At 41.2% G+C, this 22,077-nt stretch overlaps 1 protein-coding gene across 6 annotated transcripts in view; it reads right to left on the minus strand.

The window, feature by feature from the left end:
• Positions 1-22,077, minus strand: part of ARMC8 (armadillo repeat containing 8) — an 84,231-nt gene that overhangs the window by 15,361 nt on the left and 46,793 nt on the right. For 3 of the 6 annotated variants that reach the window (XM_084846840.1, XM_084846843.1, XM_084846845.1), the window contains 10 exons: positions 17,668-17,760; positions 15,023-15,082; positions 11,687-11,767; positions 8,601-8,676; positions 8,420-8,510; positions 6,613-6,673; positions 5,343-5,543; positions 3,754-3,849; positions 2,267-2,349; positions 1,903-1,984 (listed from right to left, as the gene is read on the minus strand). In XM_084846840.1, coding sequence (XP_084702966.1) covers positions 1,903-1,984; positions 2,267-2,349; positions 3,754-3,849; positions 5,343-5,543; positions 6,613-6,673; positions 8,420-8,510; positions 8,601-8,676; positions 11,687-11,767; positions 15,023-15,082; positions 17,668-17,760 — 924 coding nt within the window. The remainder of the gene's footprint in view (positions 1-1,902; positions 1,985-2,266; positions 2,350-3,753; positions 3,850-5,342; positions 5,544-6,612; positions 6,674-8,419; positions 8,511-8,600; positions 8,677-11,686; positions 11,768-15,022; positions 15,083-17,667; positions 17,761-22,077) is intronic. The other 3 variants (XR_014789553.1, XM_084846842.1, XM_084846844.1) reach the window with 1 other exon arrangement.

Here is a 22,077-nt window from a genome sequence, read left to right on the forward strand (position 1 = left end):
AACATTAACAAAACTAAGATCATGGCATCTGGCCCCATCACTTCCTGGCATATAGAAGGGGAAGAAATGGAAGCAGTGACAGATTTTACTTTCTTGGGCTCCAAGATCACCGCAGACAGTGACTGTAGCCATGAAATTAAAAGACGCTTGCTCCTTGGGATGAAAGCTATGGCCAACCTAGACAGCATAGTCAAAAGCAGAGACATCACCTTGCTGACAAAGGTCCGTCTAATCAAAGCTATGGTTTTTCCAGTAGTAATGTATGGCTGTGAGAGCTGGACTATAAGGAAGGCTGAGCGCCGAAGAATTGATGCTTTCGAACTGTGGTGCTGGAGAAGACTCTTACGAGTGCCCTGGACTGCAAGGAGGTCAAATCAGTCCATCCTAAAGGAAATCAACCCTGAGTGCTCATTGGAAGGACAGATACTGAAGCTGAAGCTGAAATATTTTGGCCATCTAATGCGAAGAGAAAAGTCACTGGAAAAGACCCTGATGCTGGGAAAGACTGAAGGCAAAAGGAGAAGGGGACGGCAGAGGATGAGATGGCTAGATAGCATCACCGATTCAATGAATATGAACTTGAGCACACTCTGGGAGAGAGCGCAGGACAAGAAGGCCTGGCGTGCTATGGTCCATGTGGTCACGAAGAGTCGGACACGACTGAACGACTGAACAACAAGAAAAGTTCACACTCATTACACACTAATTCAAGATAATTTTACATACCTTTTTCCTAATATATGCTATTTTTAGCCCTTAGCAAGATCACATTCTGGATGAATTCAGATAAACAGCTGAGGTCATCACAGGGGCGATCTTTTCTTTCAGTCATGGTTGACTAGCTTTAAGGTTCTTACTCAACACAGTTAAGTGATTTGATGGCAGTTCACAGCTTCCCATATTGTGAACATTTTCCAGGAGATTATGTTTCTACAATTTTTGTGTCAAGTATCAGTGTTCAGATGATCATGGCAAAGCGATAAATTTGTGTAGTTGCTTCCCTACCATAGCCACTCTGAATTTGCCAAGAATGTGATACTACCAAGGTTTATGAATAATGAAGTATCATACAAGAGGATCACATTATGTGTGAATTCAGGTGAACAGCTGTGGTGGAGAAGCCTCCACAGCAGAAATTATTTTTGGTGAGGTGAGTTAATTAATTTGAGGTGAGTTAAATTTATTATGCATGTTCAGATTTAATTTAATCTAAACATGCATAGCATCCAAAGCTATGCATATTTAGACAGAAAAAAAGTCCTGCAACTCCCAGCATTTCCCAGCTAGCCATGCATAATTATGCATATGATTGAGCCTTTAAAATATTTTGCCCCAGATTTCATACTACCCTCAGAAGGTGATTTACAAAAAAAACACAAAAATACAACAATTTCAGTTTCAACATTAAGGGCAGTATCCAACGGGGCACAACCACTAATGTAAATTACATTGCGCTAGAGCAAACTATTGTAGCACAACAGCATCAGCTGGTGCACAGATTTCCCAGGGAAATCTTACACTATTGGTGTCACACTAGAGTAGGTTGTGCTAGCGTAATGTAATTTACGTTACTGGTTGTGCCCTGTTGGATAGTCCCCTGTGAGTGCAATCCTACAGCCCCTAGATCGCATCTGAGTAGCCATAGTATGGTGGGCATTTCCCCTTGCAAGGCCACAGACAGACCTACAACTTCAGAGGGGGAAATCCAAACCAAAGGCATCCCCACCAGCACCCTGCGGCAGTTTCACCAACTAATTTGAACATCGATCTATGTATGATTCATATAGTAACATAACTTTAAAAACAAAATATGCAGCATTTTGAAGGGCAAAATATTCTCGATAAATAAGCCACTGCAATTTATACACAATTCATCTTCCAGTGTCATTGAAATGTGTCTACCTTCATTAAGGGTTTCCATACAGCGTGGTCTTGGAAACTTGTTCGGAGCTGCTGCACGGACCGTGACAAACTGTGCAAACATCTGCAAAGAAAAATGGAATACGAGCTACAAGGTATTTCAATTTCTTAGAAATAGTTTTTTCAGAACCTTTGCGGGAAAAGTAATTTTAATTCAAAGCTAATTGAGAACAATCTGAAAGTTTAGGGTTTAGTTCATATCTCTTCAAATGATAGTTCCTGCTGAAGGAGATCTACAATCATCAGGTATTTTAAGGTCACTGTCTACCCTAGCTAATGAAGTGCAAAATAGTTAGGCTAAGCACACTGGATGTAATGTAATTTATCACGCTAGATAAATTCATACCTGACTGCAGCTAAGCGCACCTTGATGCTTGACTCAGACAAGCCATTCACAATCCGATCCATCATATTTTCAGTTTCAATTATCTGAGGGGAAAAGTTATGAAAGCAAGAAAGATGCTGGAACAGTAGAAAAGTACTAGAACAGTTGTACAATAGTCCAGTCCCAAAAACAGACTAGGGCTTGTAGCATGTTCATTTTAATATTCTATATCCTACATGCAGTATCTAAAATGTTAACTAAAAAAACATGTCACTTTCACAAGAGAGAAACTTTCCAGAAAAAAATCTCATGTCTCTGTTATGGCATTACAGTGGCCCATATTTACAATTTAATATACATGTTTTCACATTCTTAGAACTATAACCATCATCTTTTAATGTGAAACATATCATAGCCCTAAAAGCAAGATCAGATACTGTGTTTCTCTGTGGTAAAAGCATTACTGCCTCCTAACACACATTCTCAAGATCACTTACCTATTTGTGTAAGCAATATATATCCTAGATGCTCAAACCATAATGTTTTATAGCTAGGAAAAGCAACCTTTTCCATATAGCTCATTTATTGCTATTGTTTTGTGTATGCACATGTTAAATGTTGTTCAAGTGTCACATGCTCCTACAATAAGTATTTGATTTTAGCTAGTGACAAGAAAGACCTACAACCCAATGGCCAGGCTATAGTTTCAATGTTTAGGGGTTTTTCTCTGTACCTTCATTGGATGCTGTATGATCACCCTTCATACAGCTTGTGCAAGAATGGCAACAGCAGAACACAATTTCTTCCCAATCTACTGCACAATATCACATTGAGCTTACTTGCAGGATATTGCACAAGGATGAAAACATAATTATGACATGCTTTCAGTGTTTGAGGAGAGAAACCGTTAATCTTAATAGCATTTGGGAAAGTTCCCTTATGGTGCAATCCTATGCATGTTTAGCCAGAAAAATGTCCTACAACACCCAGCATGCTCAGCCATGTAGGACTTTTCTTCTGGCTAAATACGCATAGGATTGCACCCTTAGAGTGTTAATAACATCAAGGCTGCCCTTTAGTTGCTGAGAACAAACCCCTGAACGTATGCCTATTAAAGCTACAGAAAGTTAGAATAGCAAAGATCTACTCTCTATTCACTAGCAAAAATGAACTAATCTAAAAGATTTCTTGCAAAAGTTTTTGAAGGTCAACAAATCCAGAGTCTGACTGACCAAGAAGGGGAAGGTGCACAAGGAGAGTTAAAACATAATAAAACATAAACTCAAACAAATTAGGGAGTAGGAAACATCATTGACCTGTATCCCAGAGTCCTAAGACTCTTGACCAGGACACACAAGAGAGTTTGAGACTGTGGGGGGGGGGTGTTACTACCTACTGTATTTATCCAGCCGGCCAGTGTTAACTGCTTTATCATTGCATTTTCCAGGAAGATTCATTTCCTGACTGTGAGCTACTGGTATTAGGCAACACCACATCCTTAGGCTCACCTTCTTTCGTATATCTTCATCATTTGCTCCAAGTGCAGCATAGAGCTTGAATGCAGCCTGGCGCAGTTCATGAGCATGCTTTAAGTCATGATCAAGCTATTAAAAAAATCAGATTTAGATTATTCTTACACTGCACTCTCTGAACTGCTCGCAGAACAGTATCTACTCTGAGTTCCAGGGAACACCAGAGAGTGAAACAAATAGAAAATTAAGTAACACAGCTGTTTTTAGGCAATATGCTTTTTTACCCACATTCCACTACCGCCTCTCAGGCACCTATTAGAGTTACATTTGCACCAGCTAATTTCTACAGTGTTTGTACTGACAAATACCAGTAATGGTTTGTACAACTGACATTGAATTCTGTGTTTTGCCTCACACAGTACTCCACTTTTGTTCTGTTTGGTGATATGAGACAGGACCTTATAAACCAAAGGCTGGGAAACATGAGCCCCACAGGCTGGATGCTGCCCCTGGAGGCTACCTGGGTGTCCTGCTAGAGATGCTCTTCCCACCCAATTTCCCCCCACACTGCCACCACCACTACACAGAGCACGTGAGGAGTCCTTTGTATAGCAGCGGCATCAGGCTCCTGCCAGCCTGCTGCTGGGAAATAAGCGTATGGGGATGACTCTCCTTCCATGCCCGCTTCCCAGCAGAATCTGTTCATGCTGGAAAAGAAGGTGCACAAGGAGAGTTAACCCTACATGCCTTCTTGCCCAGCACTATCATTGGGAAGAGAGTGAGGATAAAGCCTTTCCATCCTCCCAGTGATCAGCAGCAGCAACGCTCGGATGGAGGGATGCTTTAACCTTGCCCTCATCCCAGCTTCCTGGGATTAAGACTGCTGAGAGGAGGGCAAAGTTAAAATCTCTCCCTCCCCCCAGGAATCTGGATTGATGTGTGTGTGTGTGTGTGTGTATGTCTCTCTCTTTCTCTCTGTGTGTATGTGTGTGCATGGATGAGTGTGGGTGAGTGCACACAGGTGTGGCCCCCAGCTGCCCACCTAATGCTACATGTGGCCCTTAGGGCCATACACTCCTCCTCACTAGGAAGTGTAACCTAAACCAGATTAAGTTGGTTTGAACAATCATATCTCAGCTTAGTAAGTCAAGATATGAGTAAGCCTTGTGGGTGTGCAATGAGCCCTTTCACCCCTCCCTTTGCAGCAGGAGTTAACAAACCAGGATGTCTTCAATTAACAACAGCTCCCATTTTGTCCAAATAAGGAAATTATGGTTATTTCAGAACAACCCATGATATTAAAACAACATCTAACCATGACTTCACATCCTGCCTTGTTCCAAAGCCATTTCCCAGTTGAGATGAAATGGGATACTATAGGTAATTGAAGACTTTCTGGGTTGTTCGCTCATTCACATTAAGGAGGAACAAAGGGGCTATGTGCAAAAAGTTCATCCTTATCTCAGCTTCTGTTAGGTGTCTCATCAAAACTTCCATTTGATCAATATATAGATCTGGAACTCTATAGATGTGCAATAAAATATATTAACCTGAGTCCTCATACCACCCACATGTACTTTTTCCATGTGCTTCTGGTAAACTATAAATTTACTACCAAAACCTACCCTTTTTATATCAGTGATGGCACTCACTGAGCTGGGATATTTGAAGTAGTCTGCAAGCATTGCAATAAGGTGGTCAGTAATACTGGCAATTCTTTGTAGCTCAATATCTGCCTCAATCAAATAGGCAAGGGTTTCTGCTCCATCCACTCTCTCCTCTAGTAGTCTTTCTTTACTACACATCCGTGCCAAACATGGTAGTGTCTAAGGGGTACAAATATTACAATTAGTTTTTCAAGTAATTTATTCACACATCCTTTTGTAAGTTTGTTAGATTTGTCATCTAGCGTAAGTCTTTTTCTGGACATTTCCTAATCAGTGGTTTTGAAAACAAAGTGAAACCAGACTAGATGGGACAAGGAGTAATCCCTTCTACATGGAGCCCAGGCAGGTCTTCACAAAGTCAAGTACTAGATAGAATCTAATGCTTTAAGTTTACATATACAAAATAGTATTTATCTAGCGAATGGAACCCAGAGCCTAGACAAAAAACAGCTAGCTGTAACGTAACAAAAAGCTAAGTGATCACTTGCTGACATGTAAAGAGAAGAGGTTCTTCACCTCAAATATGAGACAACTGTACAGTGGAATTATTTTGACAGTTTTTTCTTTATTATATCTACCTATTTCATGACAGTCGTTTCTGACCAACATACTCCTGAGGCAATGTATTCAACACTGAATGTGAACAACAACCTCTAAACCCATTCCAAAGGATTCTTCACATACAACATATTACTACAGTCTGAGCCTTTAACCAAGACAGGCCAGTAGAAAACCAGAGTGAAAGAGTGCATAAACATACAACTGAATTCATCAACTGCTAATCATACCAAGCAGGAACAGTTTGATTAACTGCTTTTTAAATCCGTAGTAGAGACCCTTGTTTCAGTGAGGCTGTTCATACATAACAACCCAGTGGTTTAGAAACCAATGGGTTGTTGGGGACTGCCTCTTCCGCTTTAGTGCACAATCCATGATCGGCTCCTTCGTAGGTTGTGCAGCATGATTTCTGAATGGGTTGTTTAGCTCCTAAGCAACCCAGTGGTTGACCCAACAACAAATCATTGTTCCAGTGTTCCAGGTTCACATGCCACATTGTACAACCTACGAAGGAGCCAATTGTGGGTTGTGCTGTAAAGTGGAAGAAGCAGGCTCGCTGCAGACACGTCCCCTGTTCTTACATGCAAACCCAGGTCAGTGACAAGAGTTCATGACACAGTTTGTGTTTGGTTAATTGTTATAAACCCTGTGGTAATTTTAATCAACTTACCTTTAACACAATGCAGGTATCATCAGTGCGGATTGCGCCAGCTCTGCACATGTAAGTAAGGCTACAATGAAACCATCAAAATGCTAATTTACTGCCAAGTTTAATATATCCAGATAATTTCAAAAGAATGGGACAATAGAGGGTCTACTGCAGAACTACATACTTCTGACAATATGGGTAAATTAAGTCCCACATAGTCCCAGGGCATGGGCTGAAGGCACATGAGGTAGCCACCGTGCTGAAGCTCAGCAGGTCTGGGTCTGGTCAGTGCTTGGAGGGGAGAACACCTGGGAACTGCATGTAGCCACCTTGAGTTCCACAATGGAAAAAAGGTGGGATATAAATGTAATAAACAACATAAAAATAAGCCTAACATATATTTTAGGTTTTGGTATAACGTTTTGGTCTGGATTAACCAGACATCAATTAAAGGAATGCCTTTAAAAACAAAATGAAAAACAGTGAAATTCTTGGAAGCTGAAGATTTGTGACGCTAAAAAGAAAAAAGTCTCATGACACTTGCTAAATTTTCCTGACAAAGAGCCAGATGGGACCATACAGTATGCTGTGGGTAGGACAGTTGTACTCAAGTGGAATATGAGAAGCTGCCTTATTATAACAGGTCAGAAGATCTGTCCATCTAACCCAGTATTATCTACAATGATTACCAGTGGTTCTCCAGAGATTCGGGCAAAGAGAGGCCTTTTGTATCACCTGCTCCATTATTGTTTTAACTGGAGAGGCCAAAGACTGAACATGGGGCCTTCTGCACGTAAAACATGTACTCCGCCACTGAACTAGGGCCCCTACCTAGAGCGGCATCACATTGCTCATGATCAAGTTCACACAACTACGTAATTTAACTTGTCTTAGGGTACGATCCTCCAGAATTGCCGTCGGGATGACAGAAGCCTCCATGTTTTCAGGCTTCTGAGAATCCTATGCCCTGCTGGACTATTGTTGGCAGGGTGAGAGGAACAACAGAGGCGATTTTTGCTTCCCCACCCTCCAAATAGCCTGTCTTTGCTAGACAGGCTTCTGAGCCCATCTAGCTGGATTGTACTGTGAGTGCAAGGCCTGAGAGGCCTTTGGATTAGATGGGTCCTTGGCCTCTCCTCTCCCCTCTCTGTCCATCAATACACACCCTTTAATTATTTATTGATTTAATTTGTACTCTGCCTTCCTACCAAGAAAATGGTACTCAAGGTGGCTTACAATCAATGATTCATAAAACTTGATTAAAGCAAGAATAAAACAAATATATTTAAAACATGATAGAATAAAAGCAGCATCCGACCCAGCAGACCCACTTACACACCAAAGGCCTGCTTGAATAAATATGTCTTTTTAATTCCTTTTTGTGCTACCCTCACCCCTGGTCCTCTTCCAAAGTCATGACACTAACTTCTGAAAAGGAGCTGGGGTGGGGAAGAATTCTGAGTTGGGATTCCCTTCCCCAAGACATAGCTCTGCCTACATGGGATCTGCCATATCCTGGAACACCCTCCCAGGGACCATAGGATTGCTTTCTTAGGAGTCTAATAAAACAAGTATCTTTCAATTATCAAAATGTAGAGGCTATAAATATAATTACAGAGACATATACTACACTAAGGTGAGTAGCAAAAAATATTTTGGTTGACTGTAAGGATTATATCAACACACTGTTTTTGTATGTTGGGAATTTGCTATATGGTTTAGCATAGGGTCTTCATAATAACTTCTGAGCTAATGTAATATAAAATATGAACAAGTAAACATGTCTAGCATTTAAGTGTTACTCCTTCTAAATCCTGGAAAAGATTACCATTTGGCTGATGTGAGCTGCATTTCAATAGACTTGTCTCTTTGTAACATCTTCACAAAAATTTGTGGTAATAATTCTCCATCGACCAAAACTGAAAACAAGAGAAAATATGTTTGAGAAAATAATTAACTTAAAATTATTTTGTGAATTAGCATAGCGACCACTGAAACTTTTAGCTTACCATTTACAAGAGTCATTGATACCTGGGGGTTTTCAAAGGCTAGAACTGCGAAGCATTTCAGAGCCTGCATTCGAACCTGTACAAACACACAACATTTATATTTACATTAACTTCAGTGAAAGCTATCACTTGGTTTAGGTTCTGTTAGAGGTCCAGTGAGAAGTAATGTAAATACCCACAGAAAATCCTTTAAAAAACAAGTAATGACTAGAGCCATGGTTCTCAAGTGTGAGGCTGACTTCCCAAAGAGGGGAATGAATAATTGCTAAAGCCAACGTGATCTTTTAAACCTCACTGAAACTTATTTTTATCACCTTGATTTGGGCAGAAAGAATTCTTATCCACTTCTCTGCTTGATAAAAAGGGATTAATGGTAAGAGCAGCAACAATAATATGCCTACTACCAGAAGCTTATTTACACACAACTTGTTTTAATACTTAGGGCAGTACTTAAAATTGGACATCTGAGGTGATGGCATATTTGAAATATTTTCCTGCAATACAAAATCATCTTGTGCATTTATCCAAGTCTCTTGTAGATATACGATTTCAAAGTAATGCAAACAATCTCTAAAATTTTTACCAACTAATCTATTTGTCCACCCAGTTATGTTCCATGACAGCTGTTTTGAGATGTTTTAGTTATGTTAAGTAGTATATAAATCAAATTAATAAATAATATAGTACAATATTTATTATTTATTTGAATTGATAACCCATGTTTCCACTTATCAAAGTAGTGCTCCAGGTGGCTAACAACATTCAAACACTACAAACAATTAAATAATTAAAGGCTCAAACAACAAAAACAGCATAGCAGATAATTAAAAAGAGTCAACTTAAAATACTCCCATGACAGCTTACAGTGTAAAGTAATAAAAACCAATACAATAGAACTCCATATTAAGCAATAGAAAATTGTATTAGTATTCATACATATATCCAAATTGTAGTGGCACAGTTACATCAAGAGTTAGCTACATGTTATCCCGCTTCCTGGTTGTACATATATATATCTAAAACTGATCACAGTCCACAGGTGAAATCTACCATCCTTCCCAGGTACATATCCCCACTTCTGGAGGTGGTCAGGAGAGGAATATGGTCCCCTTGCCAGTTCCGCTCTCTTATAGTCACTACCAGAACTGGAAAAGGACTTTGAGGAAGAAGGACTGCATCCCAGAGTTCTCATATTTGCATGTTAAAGCACCCTGGAAATAGCCTTTTACTGCCACTTCTGCTCACTCGAGTGGTATGCTAGTATGCACAGTGAAACACTGAAGGGAGGCTAGAGAGCATGGAGTGATTCAATACTTTCCTTTTGCATGATATGTTGGAAGGTAACAATTACCTGGTTCACATGACACGACAACTCGCTAAAGTCATGATGTCTGAACCTGGTGTGGTTTCCACAGGGTGGCTTTTTTTTTTCACGAACAAAGTGCCACCCTGGGAATCCATGGCTTATTGTTGGGTTGTTTGGGGTGGCTTGCTAACATGTTACTGTATTCATAAGGGCTCAGAAAATTAATTCCATTTGGCAATCTGATGCAGGGAGGGGAGTTTTAGGGACAGGTTTCAAAAAGTTGTTATCTTTGTAGAGGTTCTGATTCTTTCTATTGCTTCATGTTACAGTACAGAATTAATGCTATCCATTATGTTCAACTCTGCATGTCCTTGGCTTGGGGCATTTAATTGTTTTAATTTCCCCTTAACTCTGTCCTCAACAGCACTGCCATGTAATTTAGGGTGCAGTCCTATCCAGATAGTTGGCAGCCTCTGATCTCGGCTGCTAAGTATCCAACGCAGGGTGGGAGGAGAGCAGCAGCTCTGCGCTCCAGCCACCCTGCCTGTCTAGCAGCAGTGCCTCAGAGGGGGAGGGAAGGAGGTTCAGGCAGCCATAGGAAATGGTGTAAGGCAGCCACCCGAGTCTCTTCCCCTCCCTGCCCCTGGGAACGTCCCCTTTTCCCAGTGTCCGCACTCTGTTTCCCGAGTGCAGAGGTAGCTGGTGCGGTTCTCTCTGCGCTGACTACAAGGGGGAGGGGAGTTTGGAGCCAAAGAAAATGAACTATCCTATGCCCCCCGATGCTGTCCGGTGGATATAGGAGTGCTCTCCCAGTTGTTTTTATTTTGAAGTGTTAAATACTAATTACAGATAGTCACATTGGCCAGATTTGCACTATCAGAGAAGGAAACGAAGCCACTGTAGCTGATTTTCCCACCTCGTGTGTGCCAGTCGCGTGCCACATCATTACCATAATTATCCTCACCGGGTGTGGTTCGTCATGTCATCCAAACCTTGAGACGGTGTGCAGCGGGGATGGGTTACAAACCACCCCAGAACCCCTGGCTTGTTCTAGGGTTGCGGACTGATTTCTAACCCACCCTTGCCAGGTTTAGACAACACAGCAAGCCAAGCCTGATGAGGGTAATTATCGTAATTTTCCTGCAGGGCAGGAAAAAATGCTACAATGGCTTATTTTCCTTTCCTAATCATGTGAACCCAGTCATTATATGCAAGTGCTTACTGACTGTGCACATTATATCATGAGACAGATAATGCTGCCCTCGCAGATGCCATCGTTGGAGACATTGTAACTCTTCTACCCCATCCATGATGTTCCCTTCCACTCACCCACTTTCCCCCTTACCTCTCATATGCCTCTCCCATTGAGCACAGAAAAATTCCTCTACAGTGTTTCCTATAGCAGGGGTGGGAAACCTGTGGCCCTCCCCATCCCTGCTCTACAGGATGGGGGGGGGGCAGAAGGTAGTTCTCCAGAGGTTTGGTACCTCAACTCCCAGAAGCCCCTGGAAGATGGTCGGGAATACTGGGAGTTGAAGTCCAAAGCATCTAGAGAGCTACTGTGTGCCCACCTCTGCTACAGGAAACACTGTTTATAAAGTCTCCCTTGCATCTGCATATATATGCACCTACACCCAAGCTTACAGGGAAAATGTTTGGAGTGCTTTCGCCACTAGAACAGGAGATGGTTTACTTACACTTTCATTCCACCAATGATGTTGCATCAAGATTTCAACAGAGTAGCTTATTTTACAGATCAGAGATTATATTAATGCCTTACTTTATAAGATGTAGAAGTTAACAGATGAGCAATATTCTGCACTGCTCCATGGTTAAACAGGACTGTCTGATGGTCTGGACCCTATTAAAGAAAAGAATAAGCCACAGCTCTTTAAACGTACTATAAAGGGAGAAGAGAGATAATTCTTTATTAGCTTACTAATTTTCACAGTTTATTTTGATTCATTTGGAGTTAAGAATGGAACTGGCTTTTCATTATATGTCCCCAATTTGACTGGCTTTTGGTAGCAATTTTAAAAAGGCATCTGGCACATTACAACAGAGTAAGGGTCAAACTACATGTTACATTAAATGTAAAGTTTGTTGTGCTGCATTTCCCCCATTTAAAACTGTAGCAAAGGGGGGGGGGGAGAGAGTGTTGATCAGGGACAGGAAGGCAGGGAGGGGGTTATCTTCCACCTCATGCCTCAGTCCTGAGGAAAATCACTTCCCCAAACTACAATTTGCCCTGGGAAGGAAGATGAATGAAAGCTTCAGGGGACAATTTTCTTAAGGACAGCAGGTGTGTGTGTGTGTGTGTGTGTTTTAAGGGTTTGTTTGTTTTTAAACCCTTCAAGTGGGTATTTTAAAAGAGAGAGGAGAGAGACACACACACACAGGCAAACTACACATTTAGTGCAATGTTTACTTTAACCTTGACAAATTTCATGTTCATGAATCAAAATGATGCTTTTTCATACCAGTTTACTGGGAACATTTAAAAGAAAATTATCAGAAATGATAAATGCTATTCAGCTGGATTCCATTTATACTAATTTTAAAACACAAACAGCAAATATGAAAGTGACTTTGTAATTAAAAAAACACACCAAAAATCATATGGTACTATGTACTGGATCACCACCTTCTGTGTTATTGGGGTGCAAGGAAATGAGACCCTCAGTTTTCCCTGCATTGTTGAAGTAAGTTCTATCCTTAAAAGTACGGCTATGGTATATCAAAAGCAGACACGAATATCTAGTGGCCCATTTACTCGGGCTAACTAAATCTTTGGTGAGCAGAATAGCAAAGAGAATTCTCTGGGCCACTTCCTTATTCACATTTGAATAAACTGTAAAATGAAGAAATCCTAAGTCTTTCGCAAGATGTGCATCTCAAAAGGACAGCCAATCATTCAAGTTTCAATCACAATTGTCTTCCATAACTATTTCCTGGTTATTGTCTTATAGGTGGTTTCAAAATGTAACAACAACAACTGCAGTATCAGAAGTGGCGCTGATACTCTCAGTTTTCATGTTTAAAGTTGAAGCTCCCAGCCTTTATAGCTAAATAATTCTTGCAGATGACAACTGGGCAGCTGGGTCTTGAGAAGTATTTCTGAAATACAAAAGACATGACCGCTAATGGGAAATTATTGCAACAGTACGTTACAGTACATTGCATAGCATAGTTTATTGAGTCATAGATGGATGTGGAATGCAGAGACATATGTACATAGGCTGGCAGTGGATGCCACTCTTGGTGGAAACATTTGCAGATGGTATGCTCATCAGTCATCTCAGCAATGGACATAAAGTGGATAGAGACAACTGCCTGCTGGTGGAAGGAAGTGCTTTGCAGGAAAGCAAGATCCACAAGATAATGGAACATTAGACTGCAGGAATGTTGTGGGAATGTGGAGGGAGAAAGATTTTGAGTTGATGGAGCAGCAAGGACCAAGGACTATCACTAGTAAATGGGAAAGGCAGGCATTTACCAGCACATATTTATTGAAATATTTATACCCCACCTTTCCATTAAAAGAACGTTTAAGGCAGTTCATAATTACAAGGGTTAAAAATGTCCAGTTTAAAACAAAAAGAACTTAAAAACAGCCACAAGAGAAAGGCCAAAAATGTCCTGAGAAACATGGTCTAACAGATGTTTCAACTGTGCTATTACGTATTTCCATCCTGTTTGTTTTGTTACCATAAAGATCATAAACCAAGAGAGACTGATTTTTTTTTTTAAAGGCTAATCTTTTTCTTCATGCATAGTTTTTGGATGTGCCCAACGAGGGTGTTTAGTTTTTAAATGTTTGCTGTTTTCATTACCACCTCAGTTTTTATTATGAGAATTTTATTGTTCTATGCCATCTTGGGATGGCTCCTGCCCTGAAAGGCAGCCAAGAAATATTTTAATTAATTAATTAATTAATTAAATGCTTCTTCAGATGTGGCTCATATTCACCCCTTCTCCTTGACTGTCCGTACAGTCTTCCTCTGGAATTACTTCTGGAAAATCACTCTTGGACATTCTCTCTTTCCATTGTACTATTCTTTATAAAACATCTGAAAAACCTTTTGTGTTCTTTTATTATTTGTACAGAACTTAGTAAATATATCAAATACTATTAATTCCTGCAAAGAAGCCTATCCTCTAGCTATATTTTACACAGTACAACTGAATCATAAGACTTATCAAAATAAAGATAGTCCAAATATATGTCACACACATGACTGATTTCAGAAAGACAAAATACTTATTAACCCCATCAGAAACCGAGTCACTAGTTAAATCTGTTCCTATAAACAATGCTATGGTTGTAATACGACACTATGAAGTTAAGACCAGAGCAGAGACTCCAGCATGTCATCGTTTCTAAATAATGTCACCAAGAGCAACAGCAGCAACAACAACAGTTAATACATGCTAATAAATCAAAGAGACTTTTTGGATAGGTTTAGCTTTGTGCCCAGGGTCTAACCAACTATTCCATTTGGAATAATGGAAGTGGTTTCCCCCGGGCAGTCAACCAATGGAGGATTTCCCCCCACCCCCTTTTCTTTCTAATGTGCACTTAAGGTTCAATTGACCAAATTATCCAAATGATCTTCCACAGGCACTTATGGTGTAATATAAAGCACCTTGATCACTCTGCTTGCTTATAGTACATTAAAACCAGATTATGTGGGTTAATCTGTGGAGACTTGATAGCTGGTGAGTCTTGGTTTAGGATTGGCAATTTAGACTTCATGGCCTTTGGGGCTCTTCTGGTGTTATATTTTATATTAATATCAAAATACAAACTACAAAATAAGAGAGTAGCTCCAATCCATTCACCACTCAATAGTGTTGGTTCTGCCTTAATCCTCTCATATGTCTGGCAGCTCCAAATCAGAGCAGCAGAACATTTCTCTTATTTAAAAAAAATGTTAATAAAATATATGCACATGCCCTACCTCAAGTGAAAATGTGATGTTATGCTACAAGTAACCAACTGAACAACATCTGAGAAGAATTTGGACTTTTAAGAGAGACTTCAGCTACTACCACTGACAAGTTTTCTAATAAAAAAATGCAATTAATATACCATTTTGTAGGAAAAAAAACTTACATTGGCACATAGAAGTGGCTGAGGCGAGGATTTAAAGCCGCAGCTATGCCAGTGTCGGAGCTGAAGAATAGATATTAAAAGATATAAAATTAAAGTCATGTATAATTTTGTCTGCCTACTATTTTACCTTGCAACTTATGTGGGCACTGTGGATCTTCTCCCTCCCCTCCCACACAAGCTCTCTCAGATATGCTGTAATGATTTATGAACTGAAATTTGAACCCTGGCCTGGCAAGTCTATATGCAGTATTTTATATAACGGACCATACTGGGACCCATTCTGCATTTAGCAACTACTATTCAATATACAAGGCAGAAACACATTCCCACAGAAAAGCAGTATATAAATTTCAAAAATAGCTGCATATACAATAATTGGTAGTTAGTGTAGTAGCTATGAGCTGGGAACCACAAAGCCCCTAGTTCAGATCCCACTTCTGCTATGAACCTTTTAGGCTGGGATTGGGTAAGAGGTAGCTTGGGATCAACTGGTAGATTTCAGGGTGATTTGGAGTAGATCGGCTAAATAGCAAATAGTGGTTTAAATAGTAAAACTGCAAGTAAATGAAAATCCCTGCTATGACTGGCTTTGTGCTAACTGCTCATCCCTCAGCTTCAGTGTTCCTCATTAGTAAATATATGATATTAATTGGTTGCCTTTGACCAGGTCTTTGTGTAACTCTTCTGGCCAGTGTTATAGTTATGTTAGAATTCTTGATCTATAATACCTCAGATGTAAATTTGTACTTGTATATGCCCTACCCCATGAGTCACTTTTTTGCCTCTGGTTCCACCACCAGCCACCATTTTGCATTTCGTTCCGTTTGGTGGACCTCAGTGTTCTAATAAAAATGAAGTTTCTAGGAAGCTTTAGGTAAGCTGGTCTCTCAGCCTCAGTCCACCATGTGTAATATAGGGATAATACTGACCTACTTACTGACAACTGGTAAGGATTACTGAGATCAATGTACATGAAGTACTTCGGAGACCATAAATAAGTGCTAAGTATTATTATTACAGCACAATATCAGCTGCTTGACACTCTGTCCAAATACACTGTCTCAAACAATTTCTGAAACTCTGGAGGGCAGAGTTGTTGTTGATTTTAAAAGGATAAAATAGGAAAATTTAACTTTTTCCTTGTTAACTGCAAGTTACTAAAACAGACCAAGTCACTTTCCCCATCCAGTTTTCTAAATAACCTCTTCTGTTCACTACTTCTTTTGGTTTGTGCTAAGGCAATCTGTACGTTAAACATAGGATTCAGAATGCCAAGTTTAATTTTAATCATTCAGACATGGTTCAAAATCTACATTCCACATTAAGCTCTTTAATACTGCAATGTTTTGGAAAAAAACTTTTTTTCCTAAGCATTTTCTGTTCAATTAAAACTGAACAACATACTGACACACAAAAGCAGGTTATATTGTGAAGCCAGTCATTTCAGGAAGTGACCTCCACTGAACCATCATACAATATAGGAAAAGCTTGATCCTTGTTCACTTGGGATTAACAACTCAAAAAGGCACATTTCAAAAATGATACACATTCCTTGACAAAATGATCACTTACAGCTTGTTCTAGTCAGATATCAGCTGTTCTAGTCAGATATCAGCTTTTTCTGCTTTGTAACATTTCCATCTGTTTGAACCATAATTGCCCAAGACCCTGACCAACAGCACACTGTATCCATCACAAAATGGGCTGATACAGACATGCAGAAATAGCATGTGGTAGTAATGCATCTTTCTCAATGATACCACTTCAGACTGCAGCTTTGAGATCATGTTTGAATGACCCTTCTTTGCCTGCCTTTTTCAGAACTATGGATTTTTTCTTCCAAGTTATTCTGGTTCTGAATATAAATGAAGAGGAATGGTGTTGTAATTTTTGAATTGTTAAATCTTCTTTTCCATCTCAAACACAATGCATTACCTTTCCGCTTCTAAGTGCCAAGCATGAGACATTTCAGGGCTTGCTAAGCTCACTCAAGGTACACAATCCCCACAACACCTAATCATAGCCTGCTCTAATCCCCAAGGAGGGGAATAGGAAGTGGCAGGGTGAACTCAAGGGCATCATAGTCTACATAGGAGAAGAAATAATGTTGGTGTACAAAACCTTTATAGCACCTTATCCACTGTTTTGAGAGCTATTCCCCACACTTACAAGCTATGTGCTAAAGCCACTGAACTGGGAGCATAAAAAGCTTCAATGCTTACATGTCCCAAGAGTCAGAGACTCATGACAATCAAAGTTTGAAATAAAAGAGGGCTACTTTAAAGATACTAGTAAAAGTTTTAAGGGAGAATCTGAATAAAAAGTTGTTCATATTGCTCTGATTTGAGAGCTTCAATGGGAAACTTTTTACATGTGGTCATCGTGAGAGAGTCTTGTGCCCGGCTACCTTTTTATAATATGTAAACCCTACCTCCTATTTTCTTCTTTTATTTTCCTTTAAGAGCAAAACCCAAGAAGCCTTGCAAGCAAATGGAAGAAAAGACTGTGTCTGTGTCCACTGTGTCTGGCCCACTGTTTCACTCAAAGACAGTAATTACCTTAATAAAAAAGTATTTTGAAAGCCAAAAAAAAGGAAGACTTGGTTTTACAGACCCCCGAAGAGAACATTCATGCTCCTTTCTTACTTTGCAGCAATGTGAGAAGATCTGACATATGTATTCTTGAGTATACCGAGACCTACTGAGCAATGCCATGAGGTGGGGAATAACTGTAGCATCCTAGAAAGTCAGGAAAGAAAACTGAACATTAAAACTAAAAATTTAAACACCAGCAAACAGTTATTTTATATTTGTTGCATACATTATTTTAACTATTTTTAAAATGTGAATAAACTGCCCTTTACCCAGAAGGAAACCCAGCATGGAGTACATATTATAAAAAGACAAATACAATACCATAACAATTACACAGAAAGAGACATAAAAACTATTTAACCAGCAAAACAAACAAAATCAATAATGTTTTTTAAATTTTAAATAACTGGGCAAAAAGAGAACATTTTGATATGGCACCAAAAAGAAAGCAAGGTTGGCACCAATCGTATCTCCCTTGGGAGGGCATTCCAAAGCCAACCCAGTATACAACTGCTGTGAAAAAGGCAAATTCCATGTTGGGGACCATTAGAAAGGAATTGAAAATAAAGCTGCCAATATCATAATGCCATTATACAAATCTATTGTGCAACCACACTTGGAATAATGTGTACAGTTCTGGTCAGTGCACCTTAAAAAGAATACTGTAAAGCTGGAAAAGGTGCAGAAAAGGGCGACCAAAATTATCAAGGGGCTCGGGCAACTTCCTTATAAGTGAAGGTTACAACACTTGCACCTTTTTAGCTTAGAAAAGGCAAGTAAGGGGGGACATGATAGAGATGTATAAAATAATGCATGGGCAGGATGATATGGGAGGAGGCGCCCCTTCATGTATTTGCCCCCCCCCCCCTTTAGGGCGTTAAAAGTGATAATCAGCATCTTTAATTGGGCTCCGCAACGCAGAGGGAGCCAATGTCATTCCTTAAGAATTTGTGTGACATAGGTCCATCTAGGTCAGTCTTCCACAACCTGGTGTCCTCCAGATATTTTAGATGTCAACTCCCATCATCCTTAGCATGGCCAGTGCTAAGGAATTCTGGGAGCAGCAGTCCAAAACATCTGGAGGGTACCAGATTGGGGAAGGCTGACCTAGGTAAACTGATCAGAATTCTAGCTGCTGACTTCTGCAAGAGCTGAAAATTCCAAACAGTTTAAGGGCACATAAAATGCATTATAGTGATCTAACCTGGAAGACCGTGGTAGGAAAGGGTGCAGCTGGCAAACCAGCTGAAGCCGGTAAAAGGTACTCCGAGTCACCAAAGCCACTCAGATCCCTAGTGATCAAGGAGAATCCACAGGCTGTGCACCTGCTCCTTCAGGGGGAGCACAACCCCATCCAGAACAGCTGAACACCAACCTCTCGTACCCAGGAACTACCTACCCACAAATGCCTCTGTCTTGTCAGGATTCAGCTTCAGTTTATTGGCCCTCATCCATCCCATTACTGAGCCCAGTCAATGGTTTAGCACCTCCAACAGCCTCACCTGATTCAGATGTTACTGAGAGATAAGAGCTGGGTTTCATCAGCATACTGATGACACCTCACTCCAAATCACCAGAAGACCTCAATGCAATGGCGCTATGTATGTATGTATGTATGTACGTACACACACACACACACACACGTGTATATGTATATGTATATATGGGTTACAAGAAGGAATCTTGCAGGACCCCACAGCTCAAATGCCATGGGTTCAAACAGAAGTCCCCCAATACTACTTCCTGAAACTGTCCCTACAAGTTCAAGTAGAATAATTGTATCATTGTGGCTCACAGTCCCAAGCAACAAATCTGGCCCAGCAAGATATCATGGTCAATGTTATCGAAAGCTGCCAAGAGGCAAAGAAGAGCAAACAGGGCCACACTCCCCATCTCTCTTCCAACAGAAGTCATCCATAGGGTGACCAAAGTTGTTTCAGTGCTAACCCCAGCCGAGATAAACCATTGCATCAAAAAGAGTGCCTGGAGCTGGACTGCCATTACCCTCTCGAGCATCTTGCCCCAAAAGGGGATATTTGCAACTGGGCAATTGTAAAAACAAAACCCTATCATCTGGATCCAGTGAGGCTTTCTTGAGAAGTGGTCTCACAACTCCCTCTCTTAATGAGGCATTAAATAACCTCCTGGACCCACCTGATCATCACTTTGGCTTGATGTAAGAAGCCAAGATGGGCAAGGGTCAAGAATACAGGTGGTTGGTCAACCTCTCAAAGCACTTTGTCCATATCTTCAGACTGCAGTAACTGAAACCGATCCCATAAAACTGGCCAGAGTGCTCTGGACACCTCCTCTGGAATGGTATCAATGATAGCATCTAAGTCAAATCAACTATGAGTGATTTTATCCTTAAAATGCCTCACAACCCTGACACGCCAGGCCTTCAAGGGCTCCAACATGTCCTTCTGAGGGTCCAGATGTAAAAGATCCTTTACCACTTGAAAAATATCTGCTGGACAGTACCTGAGAATGAACTGGAGGTGAAGAAGGGAAGCATTCCACTACCCTCACTGCCATAAAGTAGGCACAATAACGTGCTCTTACTTGTGTCCAGTTGCAGTTGCTATGAGACTTACACGATCTGCATTCTAGTTATCCTGACTGTTCCATTGCTCCCAATTCTTTTGTAAAAAAGGGAGCTGACCAGGTTCTACAACACATGAGAGGATGCTTGGGAGCAATCCTGTCAACAGCCCTTCCCATCCATAGCAAGACCTGGGCTCCAACAGGATTGCCAGCCATATCAACCAGAAAATCACTCCAAAGCATTCAAGAATCCCTCAGATTCCATATATTTCTAGGGCCTGACCATTTTAATGGGTCTACCACTCCTGTAGAGGGGAAAAGCGACTGCCAATCTAAACTTCACCAGGAAATTATATGACCTTGATAATGGAGTAACCAAGAATGCCCCCCTCCCCCAATTCCAGATCACCAACCTCTCATCTAGTCACAAATACTAGGTCCAGAATGTGTTGGGCAGAAGACATGTTGAGAGAGCTCCATGGTTGTCATGGAAGCCATGAGGACCTGAGCAGGCACCATGAGGGCAGCCCCAGCATGGATGCTGAAATCCCCCAAGTGTTCTGGGGTTTCTCAATCTCATGCCAGAGACCACCTCAGCCAGCTTGGGCAGGGAGACTGATGGGTGGCCAGCACACCAGCAGAATTCCTGATCTGTCTCTCTGGCCAACATCTGGTACAAACACTCAAACCCAGCACATGAATGGACAGGTCTCCTGGTGAGGGAAATAGGTTTCTTATAGATGACAGCAACACCCCCTCCCCACAGCTCTCTACCCTGTTGGTGATGCACTGCATACACAGGTGGACAAAGTCGAGACCCACTCCACCCAGTTTTTGGTGATTCATGCCAGGTCAGTGTCAGGGCCCAGCTTCAGTACTGCAGTGGGCCTTGTAGGTTATAGCCAGGATTTGATTAGGAGCAGCCTGGAAGGGCTTGGGTCTATTCAGTTTCTGGAATGTCAGAGTCTGTGTGAGCTTATCTTTGCCACTGTTCCCAGAGCAGAGCCAGGGGGAGTCACCCGACTCCCTGTCCACCTGCTGGTCTGGCCTTGGCAGGCAGGGAGGCTGGAAGCTGTCCGTGACAACCTGACAGAGGTGGGGTGGGGGTTGCAGAAGGGTTGCCCAGGTTGAAGCGTCACTGCTGGAGGGCTGAGCAGTGACACCCTGTTTAGACAGGGCCTTGCTGAAAGGCTAAAGGCCCGTGTCTGTCATAGGATCTGGAGGGGGTGTCCTACAGTCACGCCTTTCCTTTTAAGTTGATGCAAAGGTGAAGAGCCTTTGCTAGGAACATCTCATCTTCATTGCCCAAAGCTGAATTCTCTGTTTGGATCCATCATTGTCTGGGCTTTTGGAGGCACTCTGCACATAGCCTGGAGCTTTGGATTGTTAAGGACTTGCCATGAAAAGTTGTTGTTCAGTCGTTCAGTCGTGTCCAACTCTTCGTGACCCCATGGACAATAGCACGCCAGGCCTTCCTGTCCTGCGCTCTCTCCCGGAGTGTGCTCAAGTTCATATTCATTGCATCGGTGATGCTATCTAGCCATCTCATCCTCTGTCGTCCCCTTCTCCTTTTGCCTTCAGTCTTTCCCAGCATCAGGGTCTTTTCCAGTGACTTTTCTCTTCGCATTAGGTGGCCAAAATATTGGAGCTTCAGCTTCATTATCTGTCCTTCCAATGAGCACTCAGGGTTGATTTCCTTTAGGATCGATTGATTTGACCTCCTTGCAGTCCAGGGGACTCGTAAGAGTCTTCTCCAGCACCACAGTTCGAAAGCATCAATTCTTCAGCGCTCAGCCCTCCTTATAGTCCAGCTCTCACAGCCATACATTACTACTGGGAAAACCATAGCTTTGATTAGACGGACCTTTGTCGGCAAGGTGATGTCTCTGCTTTTGACTATGCTGTCTAGGTTTGCCA

The sequence above is a fragment of the Heloderma suspectum genome, chromosome 3, assembly GCF_057233095.1.
Source record: "Heloderma suspectum isolate Gila_16-S chromosome 3, 16-S_ref, whole genome shotgun sequence".
Classification (NCBI taxonomy): Eukaryota; Metazoa; Chordata; class Lepidosauria; order Squamata; family Helodermatidae; genus Heloderma; species Heloderma suspectum.